We start from the raw sequence: 24,303 nt of genomic DNA, 5'->3' as shown, positions 1-24,303 counted from the left end.
ACCCACTCCACAGAACTCACACACCCAGACTCACACTCAGCCCCTCTCCCCACAGAGCACCAGAAGCAATTGACTGCCCAGAAGAACGCTGACTGGCTTTAATGGGCTTCTGCCCTCAGCCTTCCTCGGTGTCTCACCAAGCTCAGTTATAAAGGTCCCTTTGGGCACACTAGACACACAAAGGGTTTCTGTGGACAGAGAAATGCATCATAAACTGAAAGGATGGCTCACCAATTAATTGCCCCCCAATGCATCACTCCCCAGTGCATCATCCCCCAATGCAGGTGGGGCACTCTGACCCAGCCCCCTCCTACTGCTGCCTCAGCCCCTGCAGCCTGAGACAGACACACTAACAGTGCAACACTTACGTGATGGTATCGATCATGTCAAGTCCCATCTCCACACAGCAATGGGCGTGATCCGTCTTGGGCTGGGTGAGGCCCGACACGCAGTAGTAGCAGTCCCCTAGGATCTTGATGCGGCGACAGTGGTTTTCCTTGGGGCAAAGCACAGCATAAGATCATTGACAGAGTTGCTGCCGGTGAGCATGCGTGTGTGTGGCCTTCAGTGGCCAGGGTCAGGTCCACAGGGGTGCTCCCCTCACGACCCCCAACATCCCCCACCTCTTTCTACTGAGATCATTTATCTCTCCCACCTTCTCCATTCAGCCGCTTGTCAGATACATACCCCCATTCACTTAACTTACACAGCAAGCCCCACCCCAATCATGGTGCAGCCCTCCTGGAAGCCACGCAATCCAGAAGGAAGTCCAAGCTATATTCATAGAGACGTCCCTGCAGCTCTGAACCTCCCACCCTGGAGCACATTCTCTCATTTATATTAAGACGTGAAGAAGGCATGCTGAGTCTCCCGTATCTGAAGTGCTAAAAGCCAGAGGCACAGAAGCACTTCAGATCTTTTTCCCTATTGTCGGCTTTAGAAAGACTGGCATAGCCTTTGCCGGCCGAGCACACCCCGTCTAAAAGCATCACATTCCTAGTTTTTGAGTGTCGCATGATGCTCAAAGTCTTAGCTTTGAAAGCATTTCACAGTTTGGATATTCAGGTTAAGACTGCTCACACTGCAATGGCCCCTCTGAGGGAAATCATTCATAGCATCCCTTGAACATCCATGCATGTGGAACGGACAGCCCCTTAGGAAGATTTGAGACATTGCCACCCAGGTGGATTTCAGTAAGGATCAAGAGAGTCAATCACACACTATATTCTGAAACCTGACACATGCTGACAGATCCATGTATCATTGTGACTGTCTTTTTTTATTTCAAGGAAATCATTAGACTCTGCAATTTGAGAGCCAGGGAAGGAAATGACTCAATGGGTAAAGTCACTTGCCACCAAACCTGACCACTTGAGTTTGAACACTGGGACTCAGGGTGTAAGGAGAAAATCGAATCCTGCAAGTGGCCTCGAACCACACACACACACACACACACACTCACACACACACACTCACACACACACCATGGCACCCTTCCCATACACATGCAAAACAAAAGTTTAAAAAGTAATTCAATTAAGCCAGGTGGTGGTGGCGCACACCTTTAATCCTAGCGGTTGGGAGGCAGAGGCAGGTGGATCTCTGTGAGTTTGAGGCCAGCCTGGTCTACAAGAGCTAGTTCCAGGACAGGCTCCAAAGCTACAAAGAAACCCTGTCTCAAAAAAAAAGTAATTCAATTAGAAGGGGTAGTAGAACACAGGTGGTATGAGGGGAGAAATATTTGGAATAAATGGCTTGAGTAGGGATATGGAAATTCAGGAAAGGATATGGTAGTGGGTGGGTTAGCAAAACTAAGGCTATGTGAGCAAACCATATGAAATCAAATCGTTTCTAAATTTACTTTTAAATATACTATATATTTGAAAGAATTTGAACAGAAGCCCACTGCATAGGGGGACAACATGCTTCCAGAAGATATGAGTAATTAAATGGAAATCTCAGTGCCAAGGACTGGATATTCTCTATGAGTTGCTGGTCATAGGAGCCCCGAAAGCACCACAGTAACACATGCTATGAGAACTGCTCTTGGTTGCCCACAATAACTATACGGTAACTCTGTAGCTGAAGACACCACTCACTTTGGAAGCAGGACACAGAAGTCAACTTCACCCAGGAAGCGTTCCCTGCTGGCCAGCTGCCACAGTGCCAGAAGGAGCTATACAGACTGCCGGGGGAGAAAACCATCAATGCTCTCACTCAGTGCCAGATGTGCATGCTACAATACTGACCTGCTGGCAAAATGTGCCCACTGGCGCAACAGTGGCACAATGGTTATGCATGACACCAACTGCTTTCTGGCTGAATATGAGCCCCCCCCATTCCCCGGAAGGGAATTCATGCCTGGTACTCTAGACATGGTCAAAAGTTCATGACTGGAGAGACCACAGACCCCTAGCGGGGGACTTACTGTTGCTGTTTTCTTAAGTGGTCATACTATCAAACCGCACTATAGCCTAAAAATTTCTGTTGTATATCATAGATGTGGACTTCTCTCAACTTTAGTCAAAGATGCTTCCTTCTACAGTGGGTCGTATTCAGCTAATTACTGGCGAATGCATAAACTCATAACTGGTCATTAGCTGAGGACAAAGAGCACTCAGTGTTCGGCTGTGGATAGGCCATCTATCAGCCGCCACCATCCAAGGCTCAGGACCTTCACAGAAGAGGAGACAGAAAGAATGTAAGAGTCGCAGGATGGGGAGGAAATCTGTGAAATGCTAACTTGTATACAAGAGTCATGCCCCATTCAGATCAACTAACAGCAGCTACGGTTATCTGTCAAGATCAAACAGGTCGAAATTCCAGAGTGATGGGCCAGGACCCCAGAAGATGAGCGCCTAGTGGAAGAGATAGAGGCAGTTAACGGGTGTTGAGGGAGACTCCCTCTCCTTTGGGACATGGCTGCTGATAGGCTGGCCATACTGCTGTTGATGGCCTCACACTCAGGCACATACGGATGGCACTAATTACATTCGGAGATATTAATAGCAATGAGAAAGAGGACATGAAATTGGGATGGAAATGGATTGAGGATCTAGGGGGAGATGGAGGGAGGTAGTGGCAGGTGGATATGATCAATATCCATGGTATAAATAAAATTTTCAAAAAATAAAAACTATTTTAAAAACTTTCGAAGACACTTCAGTTCTCAAACAGCTCCACTTCAGATCCCCTTAACATCTGGAAATAATCAAAGCCATCTCAAAAAAACCTTTGCACAGGTCAGTTACAGCTGTTGACATTTGCCTAAAAGCACTCACACTGAGAAATTCTGAACAAATGTCTTTTAAGGTAATAGTTGCGAAATAAACCATCTGCAATGCAAACTAAACTCAAGTGAGAATCTTGCCTCTGGTGACCACTCCTGGGGGGTCTCTGATACCAATTTTCAGAGCAGACAGTCAGAAGATTTGGTCCACATCCACATCATAGGATATCCAGGAAGATGTTCTTGCCTCCTGCAGGTCACTCAAATGAAGACAGACTTCACAGGCCATAAGACACTTTCACTGTGTCCCACAGGTCCATGGTGTCCACTTTGAAAACACTCCACCATTTAGACCCAATTTTATGCTTGAATTTACCAACCATTTCCTGCAACTTTCTCAAATACTGTAAATCAACAAACGTTAACCTAAGCAGGCAATCAGCATTGCACCTGGATAGTGAGGGGTCCCGAGGCCTCTCCATGGAAAGATGGTACCAGAGCTGAAGAGACAGCTAACTCCCACTGCTGCTCAAAGCTGCCCAGGCCCTGAGCTGCAAAGACTTCAAGAGATCTCTCTTCTCTAGCCACCAACGACAATCTGAGAAGAGAGTGCCATCCGTCGTGCAAATGACTCCACACCTGCTCCTTCCGTCTCTAGGTCTCCCTCCACACGTGATGCTTCAAAAGAAATGGAACATCTCCAAGAGGACTGGCTAGTACAGAATCTGCTCCCAGCCAATGCAAGTGTTATATGGAGAAGACAAAACACACCACACTGTGCAGAACAAAGGGACATCACAGGGATGCTGAATGTGACCGTCACCTCGTGGTGCCACCAAGATACATATGGTGAGACTGCCTCAGGGACTAAGTCCTCGAGTACTGAGCACCACAGTCATGCATGCATCAGCATCATGTGAGCACCACAGACATGCACGCATCCACATCATGTGAGCACCACAGACATGTACGCATCCACATCATGTGAGCACCACAGACATGCATGCATCAGCATCATGTGAGCACCACAGACATGCACGCATCAGCATCATGTGAGCACCAGAGACATGCATGCATCCACATCATGTGAGCACCACAGACATGCATGCATCCACATCATGTGAGCACCACAGACATGCACGCATCCACATCATGTGAGCACCACAGACATGCACGCATCCACATCATGTGAGCACCACAGACATGCACGCATCAGCATCATGTGAGCACCACGGACATGCACGCATCCACATCATGTGAGCACCACGGACATGCACGCATCCACATCATGTGAGCACCACAGACATGCACGCATCCACATCATGTGAGCACCACAGACATACACGCATCCACATCATGTGAGTACCACAGACATGCATGCATCCACATCATGTGAGTACCACAGACATGCATGCATCCACATCATATGAGCACCACAGACATACACGCATCCACACGTTGTGCATGAGAGCCTTGTGTTCTCTGGGGAAACTGGCAGAATATTCATTTTAGAACAGCTGGTGCCACCTGGAACCTGATGAACATGCTCACAGGTCGGTGTATGATCCCAGTTCATCCAGTATCACTCTGGAGCATTTCTCCCTCCCGCCTCCCCTGCTCTTCCCTGTCCGTTCCCACCTGGCTCCGACCATGCTGGCAGACACAGCCTATAGCAGATACCCACTTGCTGGGTACAGTGCTTTATTTTTAATATCAAAGGTCCTAGACCTTGTCAGCCATCTTAAGGGCTCAAAAAGATGTTTTAGTTGTTATTGATGATTTAGATCTCTAGAAGCTTCTCTATAAATATGGAAAGTCTCTGTATGAAATCATTGCAAGAAACTCCAAGTGGGAAGCATCTATAAAACCTCTCAGGCTCTGCAATATGACTGGGAAAAAAGGAGGAGCAAAGCAAGGTAGTAGAAGGAGAATGGGAGGGACTTGAAGACACATTCAGTTTTTGGAACCAAGAACCAAGGACATGTGATATCGCCTCCTTTCCAAACTGGGAAGGCACAAGCCTGCCAGAAGGAGTAAGAAGCCTCAAGTATGATTTTTCAAGACCTGAAGGGCTCCAGACAGTCTTAACCAACTATAGCCTTGCCTGGGTGGGTGACATATTACAGAATCTAGGACGTCAGTCCCCTCCGCCACCACACCCCTGACAGTGGCTCTGATCCCACAAGGTCCCATCAAAGCATGGGGGAAGTCTTGATGTCACAGCAAAGCTCTGGCTCCATGCAGAAACTGCCAAATTAAGACCTATCGATTTGCAGGTCTAGGAAGAAACCAGGAGATGGGAAGCAGATGCTGCTGCTGAGTTCAGAGTCCTAAGGGGCCCAGCCTCTGCTAGAGCCGATCTTAAAAACAACCTACCAAAATGGTCCAACTCTGAGATACAGGTAAGCCCAGTGCCACCAACTCCCTAGTGTGGGGAAGGCAAGACAGGATTAATCTAATTTTTTCCTCCAAACTGTTGCATTTAAAGTCCAAAATGGGGGCCGGAAAGATGACTCAGCAGCTAAGAGTCCTGGGTTGTGGGGGACAAGTGCACGTGCCTGCTCAGGAGGAGCAAGAGCAAACCGTGATCAGACACCTAACCACTTCTGGAGGAGGAGGGGGCAGTAGCCTCTTGCAACGCATCTGAAGGGTTTTCACTGTGGAACTGGACTTCGCAAGTATTTTGTATATATACAAAAAAAAAAAATGGAACAATGAATGAGTGATGTCTAAAAATCCAAACCACAATGAAATAACCTAACTGTTACTACATGAGAAGGATAGTCACCCAGGGACAATCACTTCAAAGCACGTGAAAACACTGCTTCACTATCTAGCTGGTAGCCTTGGCCAAAAACAAGACTAAGCACTAGGAAGTGATAAGGGGAACTCAGTGATCTTGTTCTCGACAATTGACAATCATGTTCTGAACCTACTACCTAGAGAAGAAAGAAACAAATAGAATTACTGCCTCTCTTCATTCAATTTCTGCTGCTACAATAGAATACTAAAGACTGAGTAGTTTATAAAGAACTGAAATCTATTTCTTACAGGTCTTCAACCAGCTGAGAGACCCATGCTCCACAAGGGTCTTCATGCTCCCGGGGTGGAAAGCATGTTTCTAATAACCTGTTCCTGTGAGAACGAGCACAAGACAGCACTAAGTCCCTGTGGTCTAACCACTTAAAGGCCCAAGCTTCCTCTTTTGATGAATAAGACATTGAGTTCCCAACATATGAACCTTGGGGATATGTTCAAATCAAGGCACTTCATTAGAATCTGCACAAATATATAAATGAAGAGAGGAGGATGAAATGAATTAGAAATATCAATATAGCTCCCCCTTTTCCCCCCAAAGACAAAAACATGGCGCTGCAGAGAATGGCACACTGTCTCTTTATCTTGGGGGTTGTGACTCACCCTTCAATGGCACTAGCTTCTACGTGTTTGCACTCAGTCACTCTTAAGTTAAAATCCAGGGGGATAATCAAGACCTGTGTCCGCCTCACTGACATGCTGAGATCTGAACAAACCAGACGCCAAAATAGCCCAACCCAGACGCGGTGCTGGGAACAACGTGGCCGTCACCAGTTTGGTTGGGTTAGATAATGGAATGATGTTGGCACTGGTTGAACAGGCTCAAACGACTGTCTGTGCATTTGACTATGCACTGTCTGTGAAGCTGGGTAACGTCTAGAGAGCAAACAAGATGGCCACTGTTGGCCCTACACTATGGGTACACGGGACTCATTATACTGTTCCCTCTAGTCTGAAGCACATGTCAATGTTTCCACAAGGTTTCAAACATTAGGATGCTGAGGTATGATGCCATGTCCATTCATACAGCATCCTGTAATATAGAAAAAAAAGTGTGCAGTCCACAGTTGGGATTCAGCAGCCATTTTCTGAAGAACACATTGTTAGAAACCTTGGCCTTCCCACGTCCCCCTAAAGGACTGAGGGGTGAAAACCTCTCCACCTGGCATGGCAGCCATGCCTTCCCCATTGATTCCTCCACTTCTCGCTCTGTCCTTGGCGCCCAGTTCCCAGTCAGCTCCCGATCTCAAATCACAGCTCAGCGATCTCCCCATGATGTCCAGTCTCCTATCTAATCCCACACTCTCCTTCCAGGTGACACTTGGAGGCTTCATCTACACACCAACCATACCCTGCAGCCACCTTATTCCGCAAATGCCAGCCTCTCACAATTACTCACAGAAGACTCAGAGTTTCTTCCCTGAGCTATTAGGACCAGCCCTTGCTCCTCTTCACTTTGTCTCTCTACTGCAGCTCTGTCTGTACTCGACAATACATGGACCGTGCCAGTTTGCTCTAAGAACACAACCGGAGTGATACCTCTGGCCATCTCTTTCAGTTTGGCCCTCCGTGGTATACTCAGGCTTTAAATGGCTCACAGAACCAGTGTGTAGGAGCAGGAAGGAATGTGAAACTCCTTCTTCTGTCCCCTTCACATTTTATGGGAAGGAATACTCATTTTGACTCACAGACTCGAAGGTCCAGTGACTACCAGCTCTGCTGTTTGTGGACCAGTGAAGCAGAGTATCATGGTAGAGAGGGCAGGGGGGTGCCATGTTGGCCACCAGGAAGCAAGAAAAGAGCCAGAAAGGGACCCAAGACATGATCAAGTCTTTAAGGGCAGGTTCACAGTGACCTAATTCTCCCACCAGCAAACTGCCAAAGCAGCACTTTCAGTTGGGGGTCAAGTCTTTCATGCATGAGTCTTTAGAACAGTAGTTCTCAACCTGTGGGTCAAGAACCCTTTGGGGGTCAAACCTTTCACAGGGTCACCTAAAGCCACTAGAAAACATGGATATTTACATTACGATTCATAACAGTAGCAAAGTTACAGTTATGAGGTAGCAACGGAAATAAGTGTATAACTGGGGGTCACCACAAGATGAGGAACTGTATTAAAAGATCTCAGCATTAGGAAGGGTGAGAACCACGTCTTTTTTTTAATGTTTTCTTTATTATTTATTATATGTACAGTGTTCTGCCTGTAAGTACACCTGCAGGCCAGAAGAGGGCATCAGATCTTATTACAGATGGTTGTGAACCACCATGGTTGCTGGGAATTGAACTCAGGACCTTTGGAAGAGCAGTCAGTGCTCCTAACCTATGAGCCATCTGTTCAGCCCAAGAACCACTTCTTTAGAAGAACAGTTCATATTGGATTTGTAAGAGCATTTATTATAGTGCTGTCTAAATATTTCTTTGGAATCCCTGTGGAGTAGAAAGTTTCAAGCACATCTGTGTTTGGGGACAACTCTGACTACAGCAAGCTGTCAGCAGACCCAGCAGCCCCCAAGCACTGCTCAGACCTGGGAGGTGGGGTCCTGGGAGGTGTATAACCTCGCCATGCTGTGCAGCTAACTACAGCATAAGTCAGTCGGTGTCTATCAATGCAGCCACTACCTTAACTCTGAATCCATCTCCTAGCCAGTGTCAGAAGCTGGCAACCTAGCACACCGTGATAGTCTCCTCTGGGGGGCAAAGGGCTCCAGGAAGGGGTCAGACTGAACTGTACCAATGGCTCAAAATGAGCAGCAGGCGGCCCAGGTGATAAGAGGCCATGCTTAGATTGGTTCTCTCTTACAGAGGGTATACTGTGATCTCACCGTGCCACAACCTAACCTACAGGTTTCAGTCAAAGGCATGGTGTGCACATTCAACCAGCTCTTGTTCCCATTAGGAAAATTAACACCCAGAGAAGAGTCCTAGCCTGTCTGCGGTGGGTATAGAGGAACAGTGGGCAGCAGGACACATGTTTTTCCACCATGTCAAAGAGATGTGGCCAGGGCCAGTGCACATGCAGCAGTATTCAGTAACTGGGGGAAAGGTAAAAAACCATTGCTCTCTTCTGGGAGCATCAACTGTGACTAAGAAGGCAAATAAACCATCAGCTAGCATGGAGATGAAGGCAAACATGCCCCGTGTTTGCGTAACTTCCAGCAGAGACCTTCAGAAAGAGAAGGAAGGTGTTGGGGCTACAGGAGTGGGCAACTTTCCAAGCCTGCACCTCACAGAGGCCACCCTGCCTCACAGTGTCAGGGACCCAGAGTCAAGGCAAGCGCCTGTGAGGAAGCCCACAGGCTTCTCCAAAAGGGCTCGCACAGATCAGAGCAACCATCGTCTTAAGATCACAGGGTGCTCACAGGGAGGAACAATTTGTACAGCAGGGGGGCCATTTCAACTTGAGCTTTCTAGCAGCTACTTCAATGGGGGAAAAGATCAAAATCGAACTTGTTAGCTAAAACCTACAACATAAGAGAGAAGCCACATTGAGTGAGAAAAATATGTCAGACACTTCAGAAAAAAGCAAACACCAGTCAAATGAAGTAGCAACAGAAAAAGCATCCCGATTGTTTTAGAAACACCATCGTTGACTGCAGGATCACCTTCCGAGAACCTCATCAGGTAGAACTGAAGCCACAGAGGAAGAGTATTTGAAATCAGTGACCTGACTACTTCATTGTTTCTAAATTCGGTGTAGCTGTTAAAGCCAAAGATTCTACACCGAGGAGAAATACATCACCCAGAAAAAGAGCTCTTCGGAAACCCAGGGAACACAGCCCAGCAGCCCACTGACATGCTAAAGGAGAGCCCACTGGCAGGAAAATACAACACACAGAAATCTTGACCACAGAAATGATAACTATGTGAGTATACAGCAAGACTCGGTGGTATTTATAACTCGTTAAAAGAGAATTCTGTGCACGGACAAAATATTAACAACATAATTTGAAGCTGACTCTATACAAGATAAAGTATGTATGTATATATGTATGTATGTATGGATGGATGGATGGATGTACATACATGCAATTGTTGCCATGAATTTTACTTTTCATGCCATATTCACGGCAACAATTTCATGAGGACTGTAAGGGCACCCCACAACTGTGTCATCCTCAATCCGACAGCCTGTAAATCAGGAGTCACGTGATGGGGAACTGTTAACCAAGTAAATATTCTAATTAAGCCCTAAAGTAATGATGAAAAAAGTGGCTAAAACAAACACAGTAAAATGGAGCCATCAAACATATTCAATAAACTTGTAATAAGGTCGGGAAAGGGGGAACAAAGTACAAACAAGGGAAACGGAAGCAGCAAGGGCCGACCTTTGGCCCAAACCCAGTGAGAACGCAGCCTGTACATCCAGTTCAAGTAGGGTTACAACCCAGACAAAAAAAAAAAAAAAAGTAAAACCAAATTTAAAAAATAGTCTAAAAAGAGTCAAAAGGTGTAGGTGAAAGTTTCTTTCCCACCAGCAGCTTCCAAATAAGAACACTGAGGCTTATATAAATGACAAATGCTTGGCCAACAGTTCAAGCCTGTTATTAGCTAACTCTTACTCTTAAATTAACTCATATTTCTTATCTACCCTCTGCCACGTAGCTCTGGCTTGTTGCCTCAGTTTTTACACATCCTGCTTCCTCTGTGTCTGCTGAAATCTCCCTCAGACTCCGCCCTTCTTCCTCCGAGCATTCTCAGCTTGGCTCTCCTGCCTATGTTTATCCTGTTCTGCTATTGGCCAGTCAACTTCTTTATTAAATCTATCACAGCAACATATATTCACACAGGGTAAAGGAATAGTTCACTCACACACACAAAAAAATGGAAATTTAAAAGTATTTTGAACTGAATAAAAATAAATACACAGCAGGCCAGGCAGGGTGGCATATGCTTTTAATCCCAATACTCAGGAGGTGGGATGTGGAGGATCTCTGTGAGTCTGAGCTCTAGGACAGCTAGGACTACATAGAGAGACCCTGTCCCAACAAACAAACAAACAAACAAAATACCAGAATATTCGGGATGATGCTAAAATAGCCTTTCAGGGGCAATTTACAGCATGAAAAGGTGATATTAAAGCCCCCAAAGTTAACAAATAATGGTCTCAATTGCACCTTAAAATGTTACAAGAAGTAAATTCTACCCAAAATAAGAAACACAATAGTTAAGTCTAGAAGAAAATTAATGAAACTAAGAGATCAATAAAATTGAAAGTACATCCTTTAAGAAAAATCAACAAAATTGTTCAACCAGAATGATTAGGAAGGAAGGGGGTTGGGGGAAGGTGGGAAGGGGACAGGAGAGTGAAAGGAAGGGATGAGGGAGGGAGAGAGAGAGAGAGAGAGAGAGAGAGAGAGAGAGAGAGAGAATAAACAAATTACCAAAATCAGGAATAAACGTGCAAAGGCAGCCACTGGGGAAGGATGTGGAAGTGTGACAAAAACCTTACTCAGCAACTATTAACACCTGGAATAGGTTAACACCTGGAATAATGCCTTAAAATAAATACAAATCATTAAAGTCATTGGAGAAACATAACCTAATCGACCCTTCTGAATTTGCAAATTTCCCATTCTACTACATATATTCAGAAAGAAAGGCACCAACTTTACACAGTCATCTCGAGAGCTGAACAGTAGGAAGCATTAACAAACTCAGCCTTGAGATCACACTTGATAGCATGGAGAGATGGAAAAAGAAACGCCACAGATGAAGATCTTAACACAGATGGGGAAAGTTCTAGAGAGATGTCGGTAAATCAAAGCCAAAACCACACAAGGAAGAGAATATCACAAGTGTACGGAGGCCCCAGAAACACACAGGTGTTTTTACAGGCTAACATCGAGCATGCATTCCTCATGCAGTGATGGACACAGGAAACCAGGACCATTCCTACTGATGCATAAGGGGAAAAACCCAGCAAAACACAACTGGCATTTCAGATTCTAAAAAATAAATCAGAAAAAAACTCAGAATAAAGGGAAACTGTTCAGTCCAACAAAAATCCCCACAGAAACCCCACTGCTAATATGATTCTTAATGACCGAAGAATGCAGAGCGCCTCCCCGGAAATCAAAAAGAAGATAAGAATGCTGCTCTTGCACTTTTGACTGACATTACACCAGAGGTTCTAGCCAGTCAAATGAGGCAGGAAAATAAAAAATCAAACGCCTCCTGATGGTAAACAAACTAAGCTAAGATGCATTCATGTATAAATGTGATCACTGATTTGGGTAAGTCCAGTGGAAACTCCACTTTCAGAACAATAAACCAATATAAAAACTTAATTTATATTCTGCTGCTCGTAAAAAACAACTGTAAGCTAATATTTAAAAATCAATATGAATGATGCTATCAAAAGTAGGATCTACTTAGAGGCATATCTGAAGAAATAAATGAAACACATGAAAAGGAAAAAGATATAGAACATTTGTATGCTGTGAAAAAAATCACACATTTCTAAAGGAAAATTAAACACGTCGATCAATGCAGAGATAAACTATGTTCACGAATCAGAAGTTTCTACATCTGTAGGTGCTGTTTCTCACCAGATTCAAAGTATATATGTGTGTGTGTGTGTGTGTGTGTGTGTGTGTGTGTGTGTGTGTGTGTATACATTGTAACAAGCAGCCTTTGTGGTAAACCCAGAGAAATGATTCTCAGTGTATATTAGAAAGGACAGTGCCTACAGTCACCAGCGTCACGTGAGAAAGAACTTTCCAGTTTGTTGGACCACAACACCTGAGCACAATCTGCCATGAAGCCATAGGACCGACGGGCAGTCTGGGTGTCAGGGCAGACACGTGGAGCAGTGGAACAGAACAGAATGTCCAGAAAGACCCCTGCCCAGCTCTATATGGGAAGCGCAGTCCCTAAAAATCTGATACGGTAAATTAGCGGAGAAAGGTTACTACTCTCTTCTCAGCGAATGTTGAGGGCCTGCAGGCAAAAATAAAAGGCTTTGATCTGTACCTCACCTCATATACAAAAAATAACTCAAAATGCATTGTAAACACTATCTCGGGGAATCTGTAGGCCCTCACTGAGGCAAACAGTTTTATTAGGTTGGCTTCCCTACTGGACAGTGCAGGCTCCGCTTAGGCAGCTGGCAAGCAAAGCAAGGGATAAGATTAGTTGCCCTTCTCCGTCACATGTGTTTCTCCGAGAACAACGTCTTCGTAAAGTTACTAAAAATGTACGCGCACGAAGAATGTATGAGAGCACATCGGACTTGAGGGTGAATTTGCCTGGGCTCCTGAGGGTGGTTGTTTCTGAGTGTGGACACAGGCCTCAGAAAATAAAGAATATATACGTTGCTCTCTGTGCCGCAGTCCAAGCCTTAGGAAGCAAGTGTTAGGAACACGTGCTCACCTCGGGGGAGGGGAGCAGGGGAGCAATCCCAGCTGGTGAGGAGCACACTGGGTGAGCCTCTGCAGAGCGCAGCCTGATTTAATCATGGGGCCGTGAGATAGCAGCTAATTGACAGTTCTCTAAAACAGACCCGGCTAGCGAATGGGCATTTTCTGCAGCCAGCATTATCTGGTTATGAATTAAAGAACTTGATAGGATTAAAGAAAAACGAGCTAATATCTGGGGAGAGAACACCCTAATTTCTTTCACACTGAACTTCCAGATATGTGTGCCGCTCTGACAGATGGCCTCGCTTGTGCAGGGTTCCCTGGCCAGGGTGGTGATTATTATTATTATCTTCATCGCATGGCAACCCTGGGCTGGGCACCAGCCTAGAGATTTTAGAGTTTATATTATGGGAGTTTTGTTATGGAGATTCTTGCTACAGTAATCCCGTGAAATAGTCAGAGCTAGCCTCATTTCTTTCAGCAAAAGATCAAAACTCAGAGTGAGTTCAGTGTGTAGGAAGCTATGTATATGCCATGTATATGTATACGTGTGTGTGTACACATATATCCCTCAGAAATATCAATGATATCACCTCAACTAGGCAATAAAAGGATGAATCTCCATAGATGTGATTTAGTTAAAGATCTGAAATAAGAAACCCGTCCACTACGGAGTGGGACATGAGGGAGTGGAGGAGGGAAAAGGAGGAAGGAAGGCCACTTGAGGCAGAAGGAGACTTGGGAGACCTGGCAGGAACCAGCAGAGGTGTGTGAGGCGGAGGATAGCCTTTCTGGAGTGACTGCCGGAAAGAACAGCTCTGCCAACGGTACTGATTTCCACTGCAGGCTCTAAACCTGTAAAACCAAATTCCTGTTGTTTCAAGCTTCCAGATCTTCGCGGGACATTGCCAGCGCGGTCTTGAGAAACCAGCACAGAGACAGACGCTGGACAAGGACAGTGCAGACGCAACATAACAATGGCCATCTCATAGAAGAAACAAGCTGACAGACTACTTAAAAGTTTCTGCTCTTAAAACAATACTATTAGAAGGAGCAAAATATACAAGGGGAACGACCTGCAAGGCATGCGTCTGAACAAGGGCTTGCTTGTGGACAATTATGAACTCTCAGGCGGGGCACAGTGGCATGCACCTGTGATCTCAGCACTCAGGGCTAAGAAGGGCTGATGTGAGTTTGAGGCCAGCTCAGACAACCCAGGGCAACCCCAACTAAAACAATTAAAACTGAAATATACATAGTCTCAAAACTCCACAGTTTTGAGATCAACCCAATTTATAAAGAACAATGGTCAAAAACAACAACAACAACAACAACAAAAAACAGAATGGATACTTCTCCAAAGATGACACATGAATGGCCAACAAGTTATTAAAAGATGTGCATGGCTTGTTACTAGGGAAACCACACAACCATTTAAAGACAAAGATGCAGAGAAACTGGTACCCACACGCTATGGTTGGGGACATGAGATGGCAACAGGCAATCTGGAGAGTACTGGATTCATTTCTGAAAATATTAAATGTAAATTCAACAAATTCCGTCGTCAGTCCACTCCTACGTATTTACACAAGAAAACGGCAAGCACTCACCGGCACAAAGTTTTAGACACAAATGCTCTCGGCAGCTTTATTTGGAATAAGCTAGTCCAGAAATAACCCAGATGCCCATCGGGCTGTGAAGAGACAACAAGCTTGGATTGAGCCAGACAATGTGATGCTTCCAGGCAGTGAGAAGGTATTTTTTTTCTGAAGGGCCCTCCATGCCACTAGAACAGCGAGAAACAAGAAGCCAAGAACAGAACAGAGAGCAAGCCTCGTTCTGGAGAAGGCACACCCCAAGAGAAAGCTGCTGCAGGAAGGTGTGGGGTGTCGCCTGCACCCAGAAGCAAACACAGCCTGACACCTGGCACCATTTTTGTGATATCAGTCATGGGCAGGCACTTAGGAGCCAGAGCCACACTTTGGCCCCTGTTTGTTCAGAGAGTGGTGCGCGTCAGGTGGAGGAAGATACGCATTGTTTAAACCTTTCCTTTGTTCACAAAGACTTCCACAAAAGACAGACTTTTCTCAACAGACATCTTCCTCCAAAATTCCCAAACTCAGCTCACAAGGCACTATGCCTTCCTTGGGTGGCTGTGGGAGGGAGGGGCACGCCTACCTTCTTGTCCCAGTAGGGCGTGGCAGGGCTACCCCATGAGCAATGCAAGAAAGGCAGCAAGACCAGGAACTGTCCAGGGTCCCTGGAGACTGTGGGACCAGGAGGGGTGCACGAAATCAGAGTCTTGGGGCAGTGAAGGTGAGTCTCAGCTAGGTAGGAGGAAGATTCAGGGGGTCAGGGTAGGGGATAGGAGAACACCCCCAGGCCCAGCATTCTGCATGTAAGCATGTCCTTTAGCAAGTTGTTCAACTCAGATGCTGGCCACAAAATCCAGTTTGTAAAATGAAGATTTCCAGGTATTTGGGACGCTGAGGATTGGTTCTGGGTCAGGCCCTGGAAGCTACAACCCCCTCCTAGGAGGAGAACTGACAGGAATGACTAGATCTTTCCTTCCAAGGACTACCACACCCTCTGGCAAGGCTGAGCAATTGCAGAATGGCTACCTGAAGTTGGGAGCATACCCCACATCCGCGTGACATCCTCATCGCCCACAAAAGCCAGTCAGAGGTGCGCTTCTTCCCAGACACACATGTGAGCCACATTGCCACTGACTTTCTCTCCAGGTGCTCACCAGGCCAAGTTCCCAAGATCTCACAGTTATAGGGGACAGAAGGGGAAAACAAGGGCTCTTAGTGGCTGTGACAACGGGGAAGCAGAGCCCTCAGTAAATGCAAACGCAAGCAGCCAGCATGCTGGTTCCCATCAGTGCTGGTCTGCTTCCCCGCTTGCTCAGCAGCTCTGGAGGAGGCTGCTGCAGCCGTGGATAATGGGCCCAGGCTTTTCTGACGCTCTTCATAAGCAGACACCCTCAGAGGTCTAGCGTTCTCAGAGGCCAGGCCAGTGAGTCCAGATGCCACTGAAGCAGACATCTTGGTGTGGCACTGTCTCACTTGATAAATTCATGTGGCCTCTGCGGTGTACCAGACTCCTTAGTCATAACAGGGACCTCAGGGCTGACTTGGAAACACGTGCGGCTTGCCTATTGACAACCTGTCTTAGAGGAAAACAGCCACACAAGGCAACAGGATGTACTGGTGAGCCATCTGTACCTCCACTCCACAGACAGCTCAAAGATCAGAGGCCAAGTAAGCAAGCCCTCCCTCATAGGGACAGACAGCCTTTGGAACTTTGAAGGATGGGTACCAGTTCTATCCTAGGAAACAGGCTTTGAAACCACAAGGCCCTGGGGAACTGGCTTCATCATAAGCATCTCCTTAACACGACATAGTTACCTGCCCCGCCTGTCACAGGGTATAACTGGGCCACCATTTCCTACTCACGTTGTCAAGTGCAACCAAATCCAAAGCCCGTGCTCTTAAAGTTCTACCTTGATTTTGAGGATCTGTATCCAAGGTGATACATCTGGTCTCTGCCTACCACTGTGAGTCCTGCTATGCAAAACTGTCCTCAGGGACAAGAGCTGTGGCAGTTCAGCCTGGTGGTAATCTATACTAGGGGTTCCGTGGGCACCCCAAGAGTGGCATTGATATCAATGGTCAGGGGACACTACAGGCAGGAGGCCACGGGTACAGTCCAACACCAAGCTGTACGGAAGCCCTTACAGTGCAACCAAAGGTTGCAAAGCAAACGGTGCTGGTGCCGGGCACGCTAACAAAGAAGGAGCAGAGAGGACAGGGTCCCGGGGCTCACGCTGTCCTAAACACAGTTTAGGTGTTTCACAGTTCACAAACTGTGCCCCTAAGGAAAGCCTTAAAGTACACAATTTCCAGAGGAGGGCACAGGTAGGAAATACCTATAATTCTTGGTTACATAAGGATTTTTCTAGATGCAACACCAAAGTGACAATCCTTAAGAGAGTAGTCATGAGAAGCGCGTTGTCTGTCCTTTGCAAGACACTGGCCCAGGCTGGGCAGAAAGCACTTCCAGGTTCTGTAGGCCCATGCAGCAGGCACTGAAGCCTGTTCCACCTTTATTGTCCTCAACTTCTATAGGCGCCATCGAAGGCAGGGGACACAAGGCAGGTGCCTTGTCGGAGATTACACAAGTTCTGGGAAGTCGCTAAGTGAGGGAGCAGACACCTGGAGCTGACTGAAAGAGGCTCCTCTGGGGATGGTGCTGGCCTCGGGACTTCCTGGATCAACTGCATGATGGGGATGGGGGACCCACCCCCCCAAACACACACAAAACAACTTTTAAGCAGCACAAAACTCAGGGCACAAGAAAGGAAAAAAGGGGGGCCCTGGTAGGGTCAACTTTGATTCTCTGTTCAGAAGCCTCTGAAGAATGAGCTCCCTAGTACAGAGGAGAAGTCAGGGACAGACCTAGGAATACCACTGGCTACACTCGGGGCTGCAGTCTCCTCAGAGCTACCCCGCGCCTTGTCAAAATGTGCTTTCTGACCCAGACGCAGAATGGCTGCAGAACCACCCTCGCCTTAGTGGGCTGCACGCTGTCGGTGCCACCTGCTCTCCTCTCCGCACAGCAGCCCCCCATCATGTGGGACCAGAAATCCTTTACACCACAGCAAGATACAGGGACTCACCTCAGAGAGCAAGGGAAGCTCACATGAGGGCAGGCACAGCCACACTCAGAGGGACAGGACCCAGGGGCAATAAGAGAAGGCTGCAGAGGCCTCACAGACAGGCCACCCAGTGCCCAACAAAAATAGCAGACAGAGGACAAGCCTTTCCCAGTTAGGGGTCCTACAGCACCCTGACTAGGATGTCCTTGGGTACCCCAGGAGGGGCTTTCCCAGAAGATCTTTAGATAGACAGCAACTTCACCACCCAATTCCGAGATGTCCACTCCAACAACATTCCATGAGACTCATAAAGGGGGCATGGGGATAATTTCCTGTCAACTTGACACAAGGTAAAGTCATCTGAGAGGAGAGAGCCTCAGTTGAGAAAATGCCTCCATAAGATGGGGCTGTAGGACATTTTTTTAATTAGTGATTAATGGGGCCATTGTGGGTGGGGCCATCCCTGGACTAATAATAGTTCATTGTTCTATAAGAAAACAGACTGAGCAAGTCATAAGGAGTAAGCCAGTAAGCAACACCTCTCCATGTCCTCAGCATCAATTCCTGCCTCTAGGTTCCTGTCTTGCTGTGAGTTCCTGCCCTGACTTCCCCAATTTGCTTTAGGTTCTGGTGTTCACTACAACAATGGCGTCCATAACTAAGATAAGGGAGTACTGTGTAAAATCCTGGCTGCCACCCATCCCACCTTAATCTCATCTCTGCCCCGCTTGGGGCTGCTCCACCTGCAGTCAAACATTAAACCTGCTCTCTGGTGTCTGTCAATGACCTAACCCATGCCCACTGAGTCTCCTTACCCAGCCTGCACTGCACCCCACTCTGACAAGACCTGCCAGCCCTGGCTGCCCAACTCACTTTACTAAGAAACCCTTCCCTGCCACTTTCACTGAGGAAATGGCTGCCCATGTCCCTCAGTTTCCCAGCACCCACACCCCCACCCGGGCAAAGGCTGGGATAAAGAGAATGTGACTCCACACCACAAACCCCTTCATCACCTTGAAGGGTAAAGATGGTTAGGATGTAAGACAGGCAGTAGCACCCCAGTAAATTACAGGCCCAAGTGTTACCACCTCTGCCTTCTGCTCCCTTTCTCCCACTGTCAGTGGTTCCCAGTCCTCCTCAGGTATAGCTGGTGCGCTGTGGAAGCTGCCCCCGCCTACACAGACTGGGAGCCAGAATCATTGTAGATCTACAAGACGGGTGAGCTATGGGGATTTCAGCCTATATGGTAAAGTTCCAGAAGTGCAAAGGACTCCTAAGACCATAAACTGGGCTCTCACACAGAGACACGGAGCCTACGGACAGAGTGCCACCCTTCAGCAACACTTACCTACCACAAGTGCCAAATGTTAAGAATTCCAGCAGGAAGCCTGGTGAGCATCCCCAACATTTCTGGCACCAGTGGGGGCTGGGAAGGGGGGAGTCTGCAGTAGAATCACCAGGAGCAGGGGCTTCAGCAGGGACTGGGGGAAGATGGAGCTGGCATTTTCCAGCTCAGAAAGAGGGCAACACCAAAGCAAGGCCAGCCCAGAAGAGGCACAGGTAGAGAGAGGGCTGTGATCGTCCCAGGTGCACAGTGCCAGGCTGGCCAGGGCCAAGTGCAGCCTGCAGGACACGGTTCCATTGGGATGCCTCTTCGAAGGAGCCAGTGGAGCGTGTGAAGTGCAGGTGCTGAATTTAAACATAACGCAGAACCACTGACCAGTGAGGCCCCTATACTGCAGATACAGAGGCTGGCTGGGCAGAGCACCACCTTAGAAGTGCTCTGGCTTAATCAAGAGAACAAGAGCAAACGCGGTGCTTACCGTGGCTAACTCGTCGAACTTGCCGAAGAGTTCGTTGAGCAGTTTCACCAACTCCTGGGCCGTGCACTGGGATGCCAGGCCTGTGAACCCCACGATGTCTGCAAACAGGATGCTGCAAGAAGAAGGGGATCGAGGTCACCTCTTCTTCGTCACTTAGGAAATCATGAGCTAAGAGTTGCATAGCCTTTTCCATCTATACCCTTGCTTACCCCTCAAAGCTGACTTGTAGACTTCCTTGTACATGGAAGTTTCTATCCTGCCAGACCCCACAGTCATTCATTCCCAAATAAACATGCAGAGGTTTATATTAGTTATAAACCGTTTGGCCTATTGCTCAGGCTTATTACTAACTAGCTCTTACAACTTAAATTAACCCATAATTCTTATCTATGTTCAGCCACATGGCTTGGTACCTTTTCTAAGGAAGGCATTCTCATCTTGTTTCCTCTGTGTGTGGCTTCCAACTGTGTCTTTCCTCTCCCCAGAATTCTCCTAATCTGGTTGCCCTGCCTATACTTCCTGCCTGTCTACTGGCCAATCTATGTTTTATTAAACCAATATGAATAACAAACCTTTATAGTGTACAAGAGTATTATCCCACAGCACTTCTTCTTTCTCTTATAGGCAAGAGGACCTAGGCTTAGGACAGCTGCAAGGCACACCTCTTGGTCACAGAGGAATTAGTTGCTGGGCCACTTGAGCTTGCTATCCCTCATGCTGATCCCTCACCCCACATAGGCAGCTCTTACTAGCTTCCCAATAGACCAGCTCCCTTCCCAGGGAGCTCACATGGGCATCTACAATGGGATCAGGGGCAGGAATTAGAGTGCCTTGCTTTTAAGAAAGGAATGGTTCCTTCCCACCAACCATCTTCTTCCCCTTCTGCTACCTGGATGCATGTGCCCATCAGAGTGTCAGAGCCAAAGCCCTAAATCAGTGGGTAGAGCAGTGGTTCTTAACCTGTGAGTTGTGACTCCTTGGTGGTGGCAGGGAGGGGGTCAAATAGCCCTTTCACAGGGCTCACCTAAGACCATCAGAAATACGGATATTTACATTACGATTCATAACAGTAGCAAAATTACAGTTATGAAGTAGCAATGAAAATTATTTTATGGTTGGGGCCACCATACATGAAAAAGGGTATATATCAAAGGGTTGCAGCATTTGGAAAGTTGAGAACCACTGGTGTTGAAGGGTCATAGTCCCACATGACACCCCCCAAGTATTAGGGGTCTATTAATTGCAGAACTTGGGTCAGTCTCTAGAACATTGCATCTGTTCAATTTTCTACAGAAGATAAGATTCTAAAAGGTATTTCCTATTATTTTCTCTTTCAAAACTAAAACATATTCTGCAAATATATAAAAGATGAAAAATCATATATTGTTTGTCTTTAAACACTGTTTAGCTTTAAGGTCTGTCTTTAAATATGCTGCTCAAGTATTCTGAGCTTGCCCATAATTTCAGGAAACGAGATGTTCCACCCCCCTGCACCCCTCTGAGGGAGCCACAAATGTCAGACAAAAAGAAATGAGCATTCTTGTGGACAACAGAGGGTGTCGCCAAAGATAAGCCAAGCTGGACAGTACCAGAGGGGAGCAGGGGTTAGCCCTGGGCTCTGGCAGGACAGCCTCACTCCACCAGCTACAGCGAGGAGACTGTCTGCCCTTCCTCATGCCCACTTCTCATCTGCGATACGGAAATGAGTGTCCACATGTCCATAACCATGTACAATATTTTTATTCTGTTTTTAAATTTTTTCATACAATATATTTTAATCATATTCTTTCCCCTCTCCAAGCTTCTCCTCCAACCCATCTACCTAACTTCATGGCCCTTCTCTCTCTTTAAAAAACAAAAAAGAATGCAAAACCCAAAACTAAAACCAAACCAATTTTTTTTAAAAAAAAAATTCAAGCACTAATGCATACACGCATACACACACACACACACACACACACACACACACAAAAAATCAAAAAAAAATAAAACAAAACAAAACATGGAGTCTATTTTGTGTTGGCCAACTACTTCCAGGCACGAGGCTGGGCGCTCCACTGAGGAAAACTGATTTTCTCTCATGTCCACTTCCCCTCCCCCTGCTGGGATTTTGTGTGGCTTGAACCTGTGCAGGTCTTGCTGTGGTGTCACAGTCTGAGTTCAATTGGGAATCAGTCCTGCTGTGCCTGGAAAACGGCTGTTTCCTCCTGGTCACCCGTTCACCATCATCTGAAGTGTCATTTACTTGCCGGCTGCCCACCAAGGGCTAGCTAGGCTGGACAGGTGCTTGGGATGGACCATAAACAGAAGATTCCAATAAGTATCTGTGCTCTCAGGAATCTTTCTGGCCAGGGGAAGGGGACATTTGAAATATGTCAAGGCATTGCATTTATCTGTGGTGCAGAGAGACAAGGAGATGGTGAGGAGCCCGTACTGCCAGCTATGAGCGGACCAGCTTTGCCTGGCAAGAAGAGAGCAGGACGCTAAGGAGCCACGGAGTGAATGGGGCTCCAGTGGAGGGGCAGTGCTGCTGTTCCCGTGTCCTGGAGGACACAGAATTCTTCCCTTTTTACTCCAGCCATTGAACATACCTTTCTGCGGGCTTCTGGCCCTCATCTCCATAAACCGGGCATCACCTCACTCAAGACCATTCTAGATAGCCCTTTCTCTCCTGCTGCCTTCAGATTCTGCCTGTATCCCTGACTGTCATCACTTTGACCAGGATCTGCCTTGGTGTGGGTCTCTGAGTTTATCTACTTTCAAACACATCAAGTTTCTGGGATAAATAGATGAATATGGTGTGTAGGAGGTGTTGTTGTTGTTTTAAGGAATATTTTTAGTCATTGTTTTTCTCAAAGGTCCTGTCTTCTTCCCTTGTCTAGGGAATCTCAACGCGTGTGTGCTGATAACCTTGATAGCACCTCACAGCGCTCTGAAACCCTTCCTGTTTCTCCATTGTCCCCACCCTCCTGCTGCCTGACACTTCTGGCTCTGCCATTAAGTTCTCTTGTTCTCCCGCTGCCTGCGCAAGTCAGCCGCTGAAGCCCTCCAGAAAATTTTCACTTCACTTGTGTGTCTTAAATTTAGAAGTTCTATTTGATTTGGTTATTTTTAAAAAGTCTGCACTATTGGTATCCTCTGTTTGGTGAGGAAACATCGCCATGGCTTCCTTTAATTGCACAGACAGTTTGTTCCTTGAACACATTTAAAATCGCTGACTTCAGATGCTCGTCTAAGAATCTCAGTGTCTAGGCTTCCTTGGGGCCGGTTTCTGCTGACTGCTTGTTTTGCTCATGTATGAGCCATACATTCTTTTTGCAGCATATCCAATATATTTGAGAGCACAAGACAGCAACTCTAGAAATGAGTCTCACCATTCCCCATCTGAGGGCCCCAGTTACAACTGGTATGGATGCTCTTCTAATCTGCGAACTAATTCTGCATAGGCTTGGTCTTCTGAGATTCCCACATCTGTGTCTAGACCTTTGCACAGGACCCCATGTTCATTCGGTGCCCAGCTGTCCCTTTCATTGTTTCCAGTCACATTGCTGCCTGCCTCAGTGCACCGCAGCAAGGCCGAAGGATCACCCCGGCCTTTCCAACAAAAGTGCTGAGAGGCTGAGGCTGTAGCCGAGGCGGGGCAGAGTCAGGGCTGCTGGCAAAGGCCAACGAGAGGGCTTCCCAGGGAATTCCCAGGTCAGCAAACCCTGACAAGTCTGACAGCAGAGATTTGAAGGGGCACATTCTCAGCCTCAGAGGCTGTGGAGCTAAGGAGAAGGAGCAGGGGACAGGTGCTGAAGCCACAGAGTCCCAGTCTTGATGCCCAGCGGTTTCTCCCGAGGACACACTCCTGGGTGATTGCCGGAGTTTGATGAATCACCAAGCTGGATCTAATTCCAGTTACTCCTGCTCTTGCTGCTATGAAATCATTGCCAAAAACAATGTCATAGCACTTAGCCCATTTTTCTTTCTAGGATTTTATACATTTCAGGTTATAATCAATTTTAGTTGATTTTGTATATGGTATCAGATAAAAGTCCAATTTCCTTGCTCTGTGTGTGGATGTTTGGCTTTCAGTAGCATTATCTACTGAAGATAACCCTTCCCTTATTTCACATTTGTCACTCTTGAGGACAGGTTGGGTACACGTCATCTGGATTCCTTATTCTATTCCATCCTGTCTAAGTTTCTGCTTTCATGCCATACTGTTTCAATCATAACAGCTTTGCAGTATAATTTGTAGTCAAAGAATCCAGTGCTTTTAGATCGGAAAATATAGTATGATTTACTCTTCTTTAATTTATTGGGATTTTTTACATGACCTTGTGTATTCTGTGATAGAGAAAAACCCACAGGCACTTGAGAAGAATATAGATTATACTGCTGAGTGGGATGGTCCGGTCTGTTTTGTCTACA

The 24,303-nt window shown here is 46.7% G+C and overlaps 1 protein-coding gene across 1 annotated transcript in view; it reads right to left on the bottom strand.

Annotated features, from left to right (window-relative positions):
* The window catches only part of Adcy1 (adenylate cyclase 1), a 115,550-nt gene that overhangs the window by 56,963 nt on the left and 34,284 nt on the right, over nt 1-24,303 (bottom strand). The window contains exons 4-5 of the mRNA XM_087909178.1: nt 19,888-19,999; nt 369-496 (exon numbers count right to left, since the gene is read on the bottom strand). Of these exons, the coding sequence (XP_087765304.1) occupies nt 369-496; nt 19,888-19,999 (240 nt within the window). The remainder of the gene's footprint in view (nt 1-368; nt 497-19,887; nt 20,000-24,303) is intronic.

Source organism: Myodes glareolus, chromosome 8, assembly GCF_982192425.1.
Source record: "Myodes glareolus chromosome 8, mMyoGla1.1, whole genome shotgun sequence".
Lineage (NCBI taxonomy): Eukaryota > Metazoa > Chordata > Mammalia > Rodentia > Cricetidae > Myodes > Myodes glareolus.
This window is presented reverse-complemented; position numbering and strand designations above follow the sequence as displayed.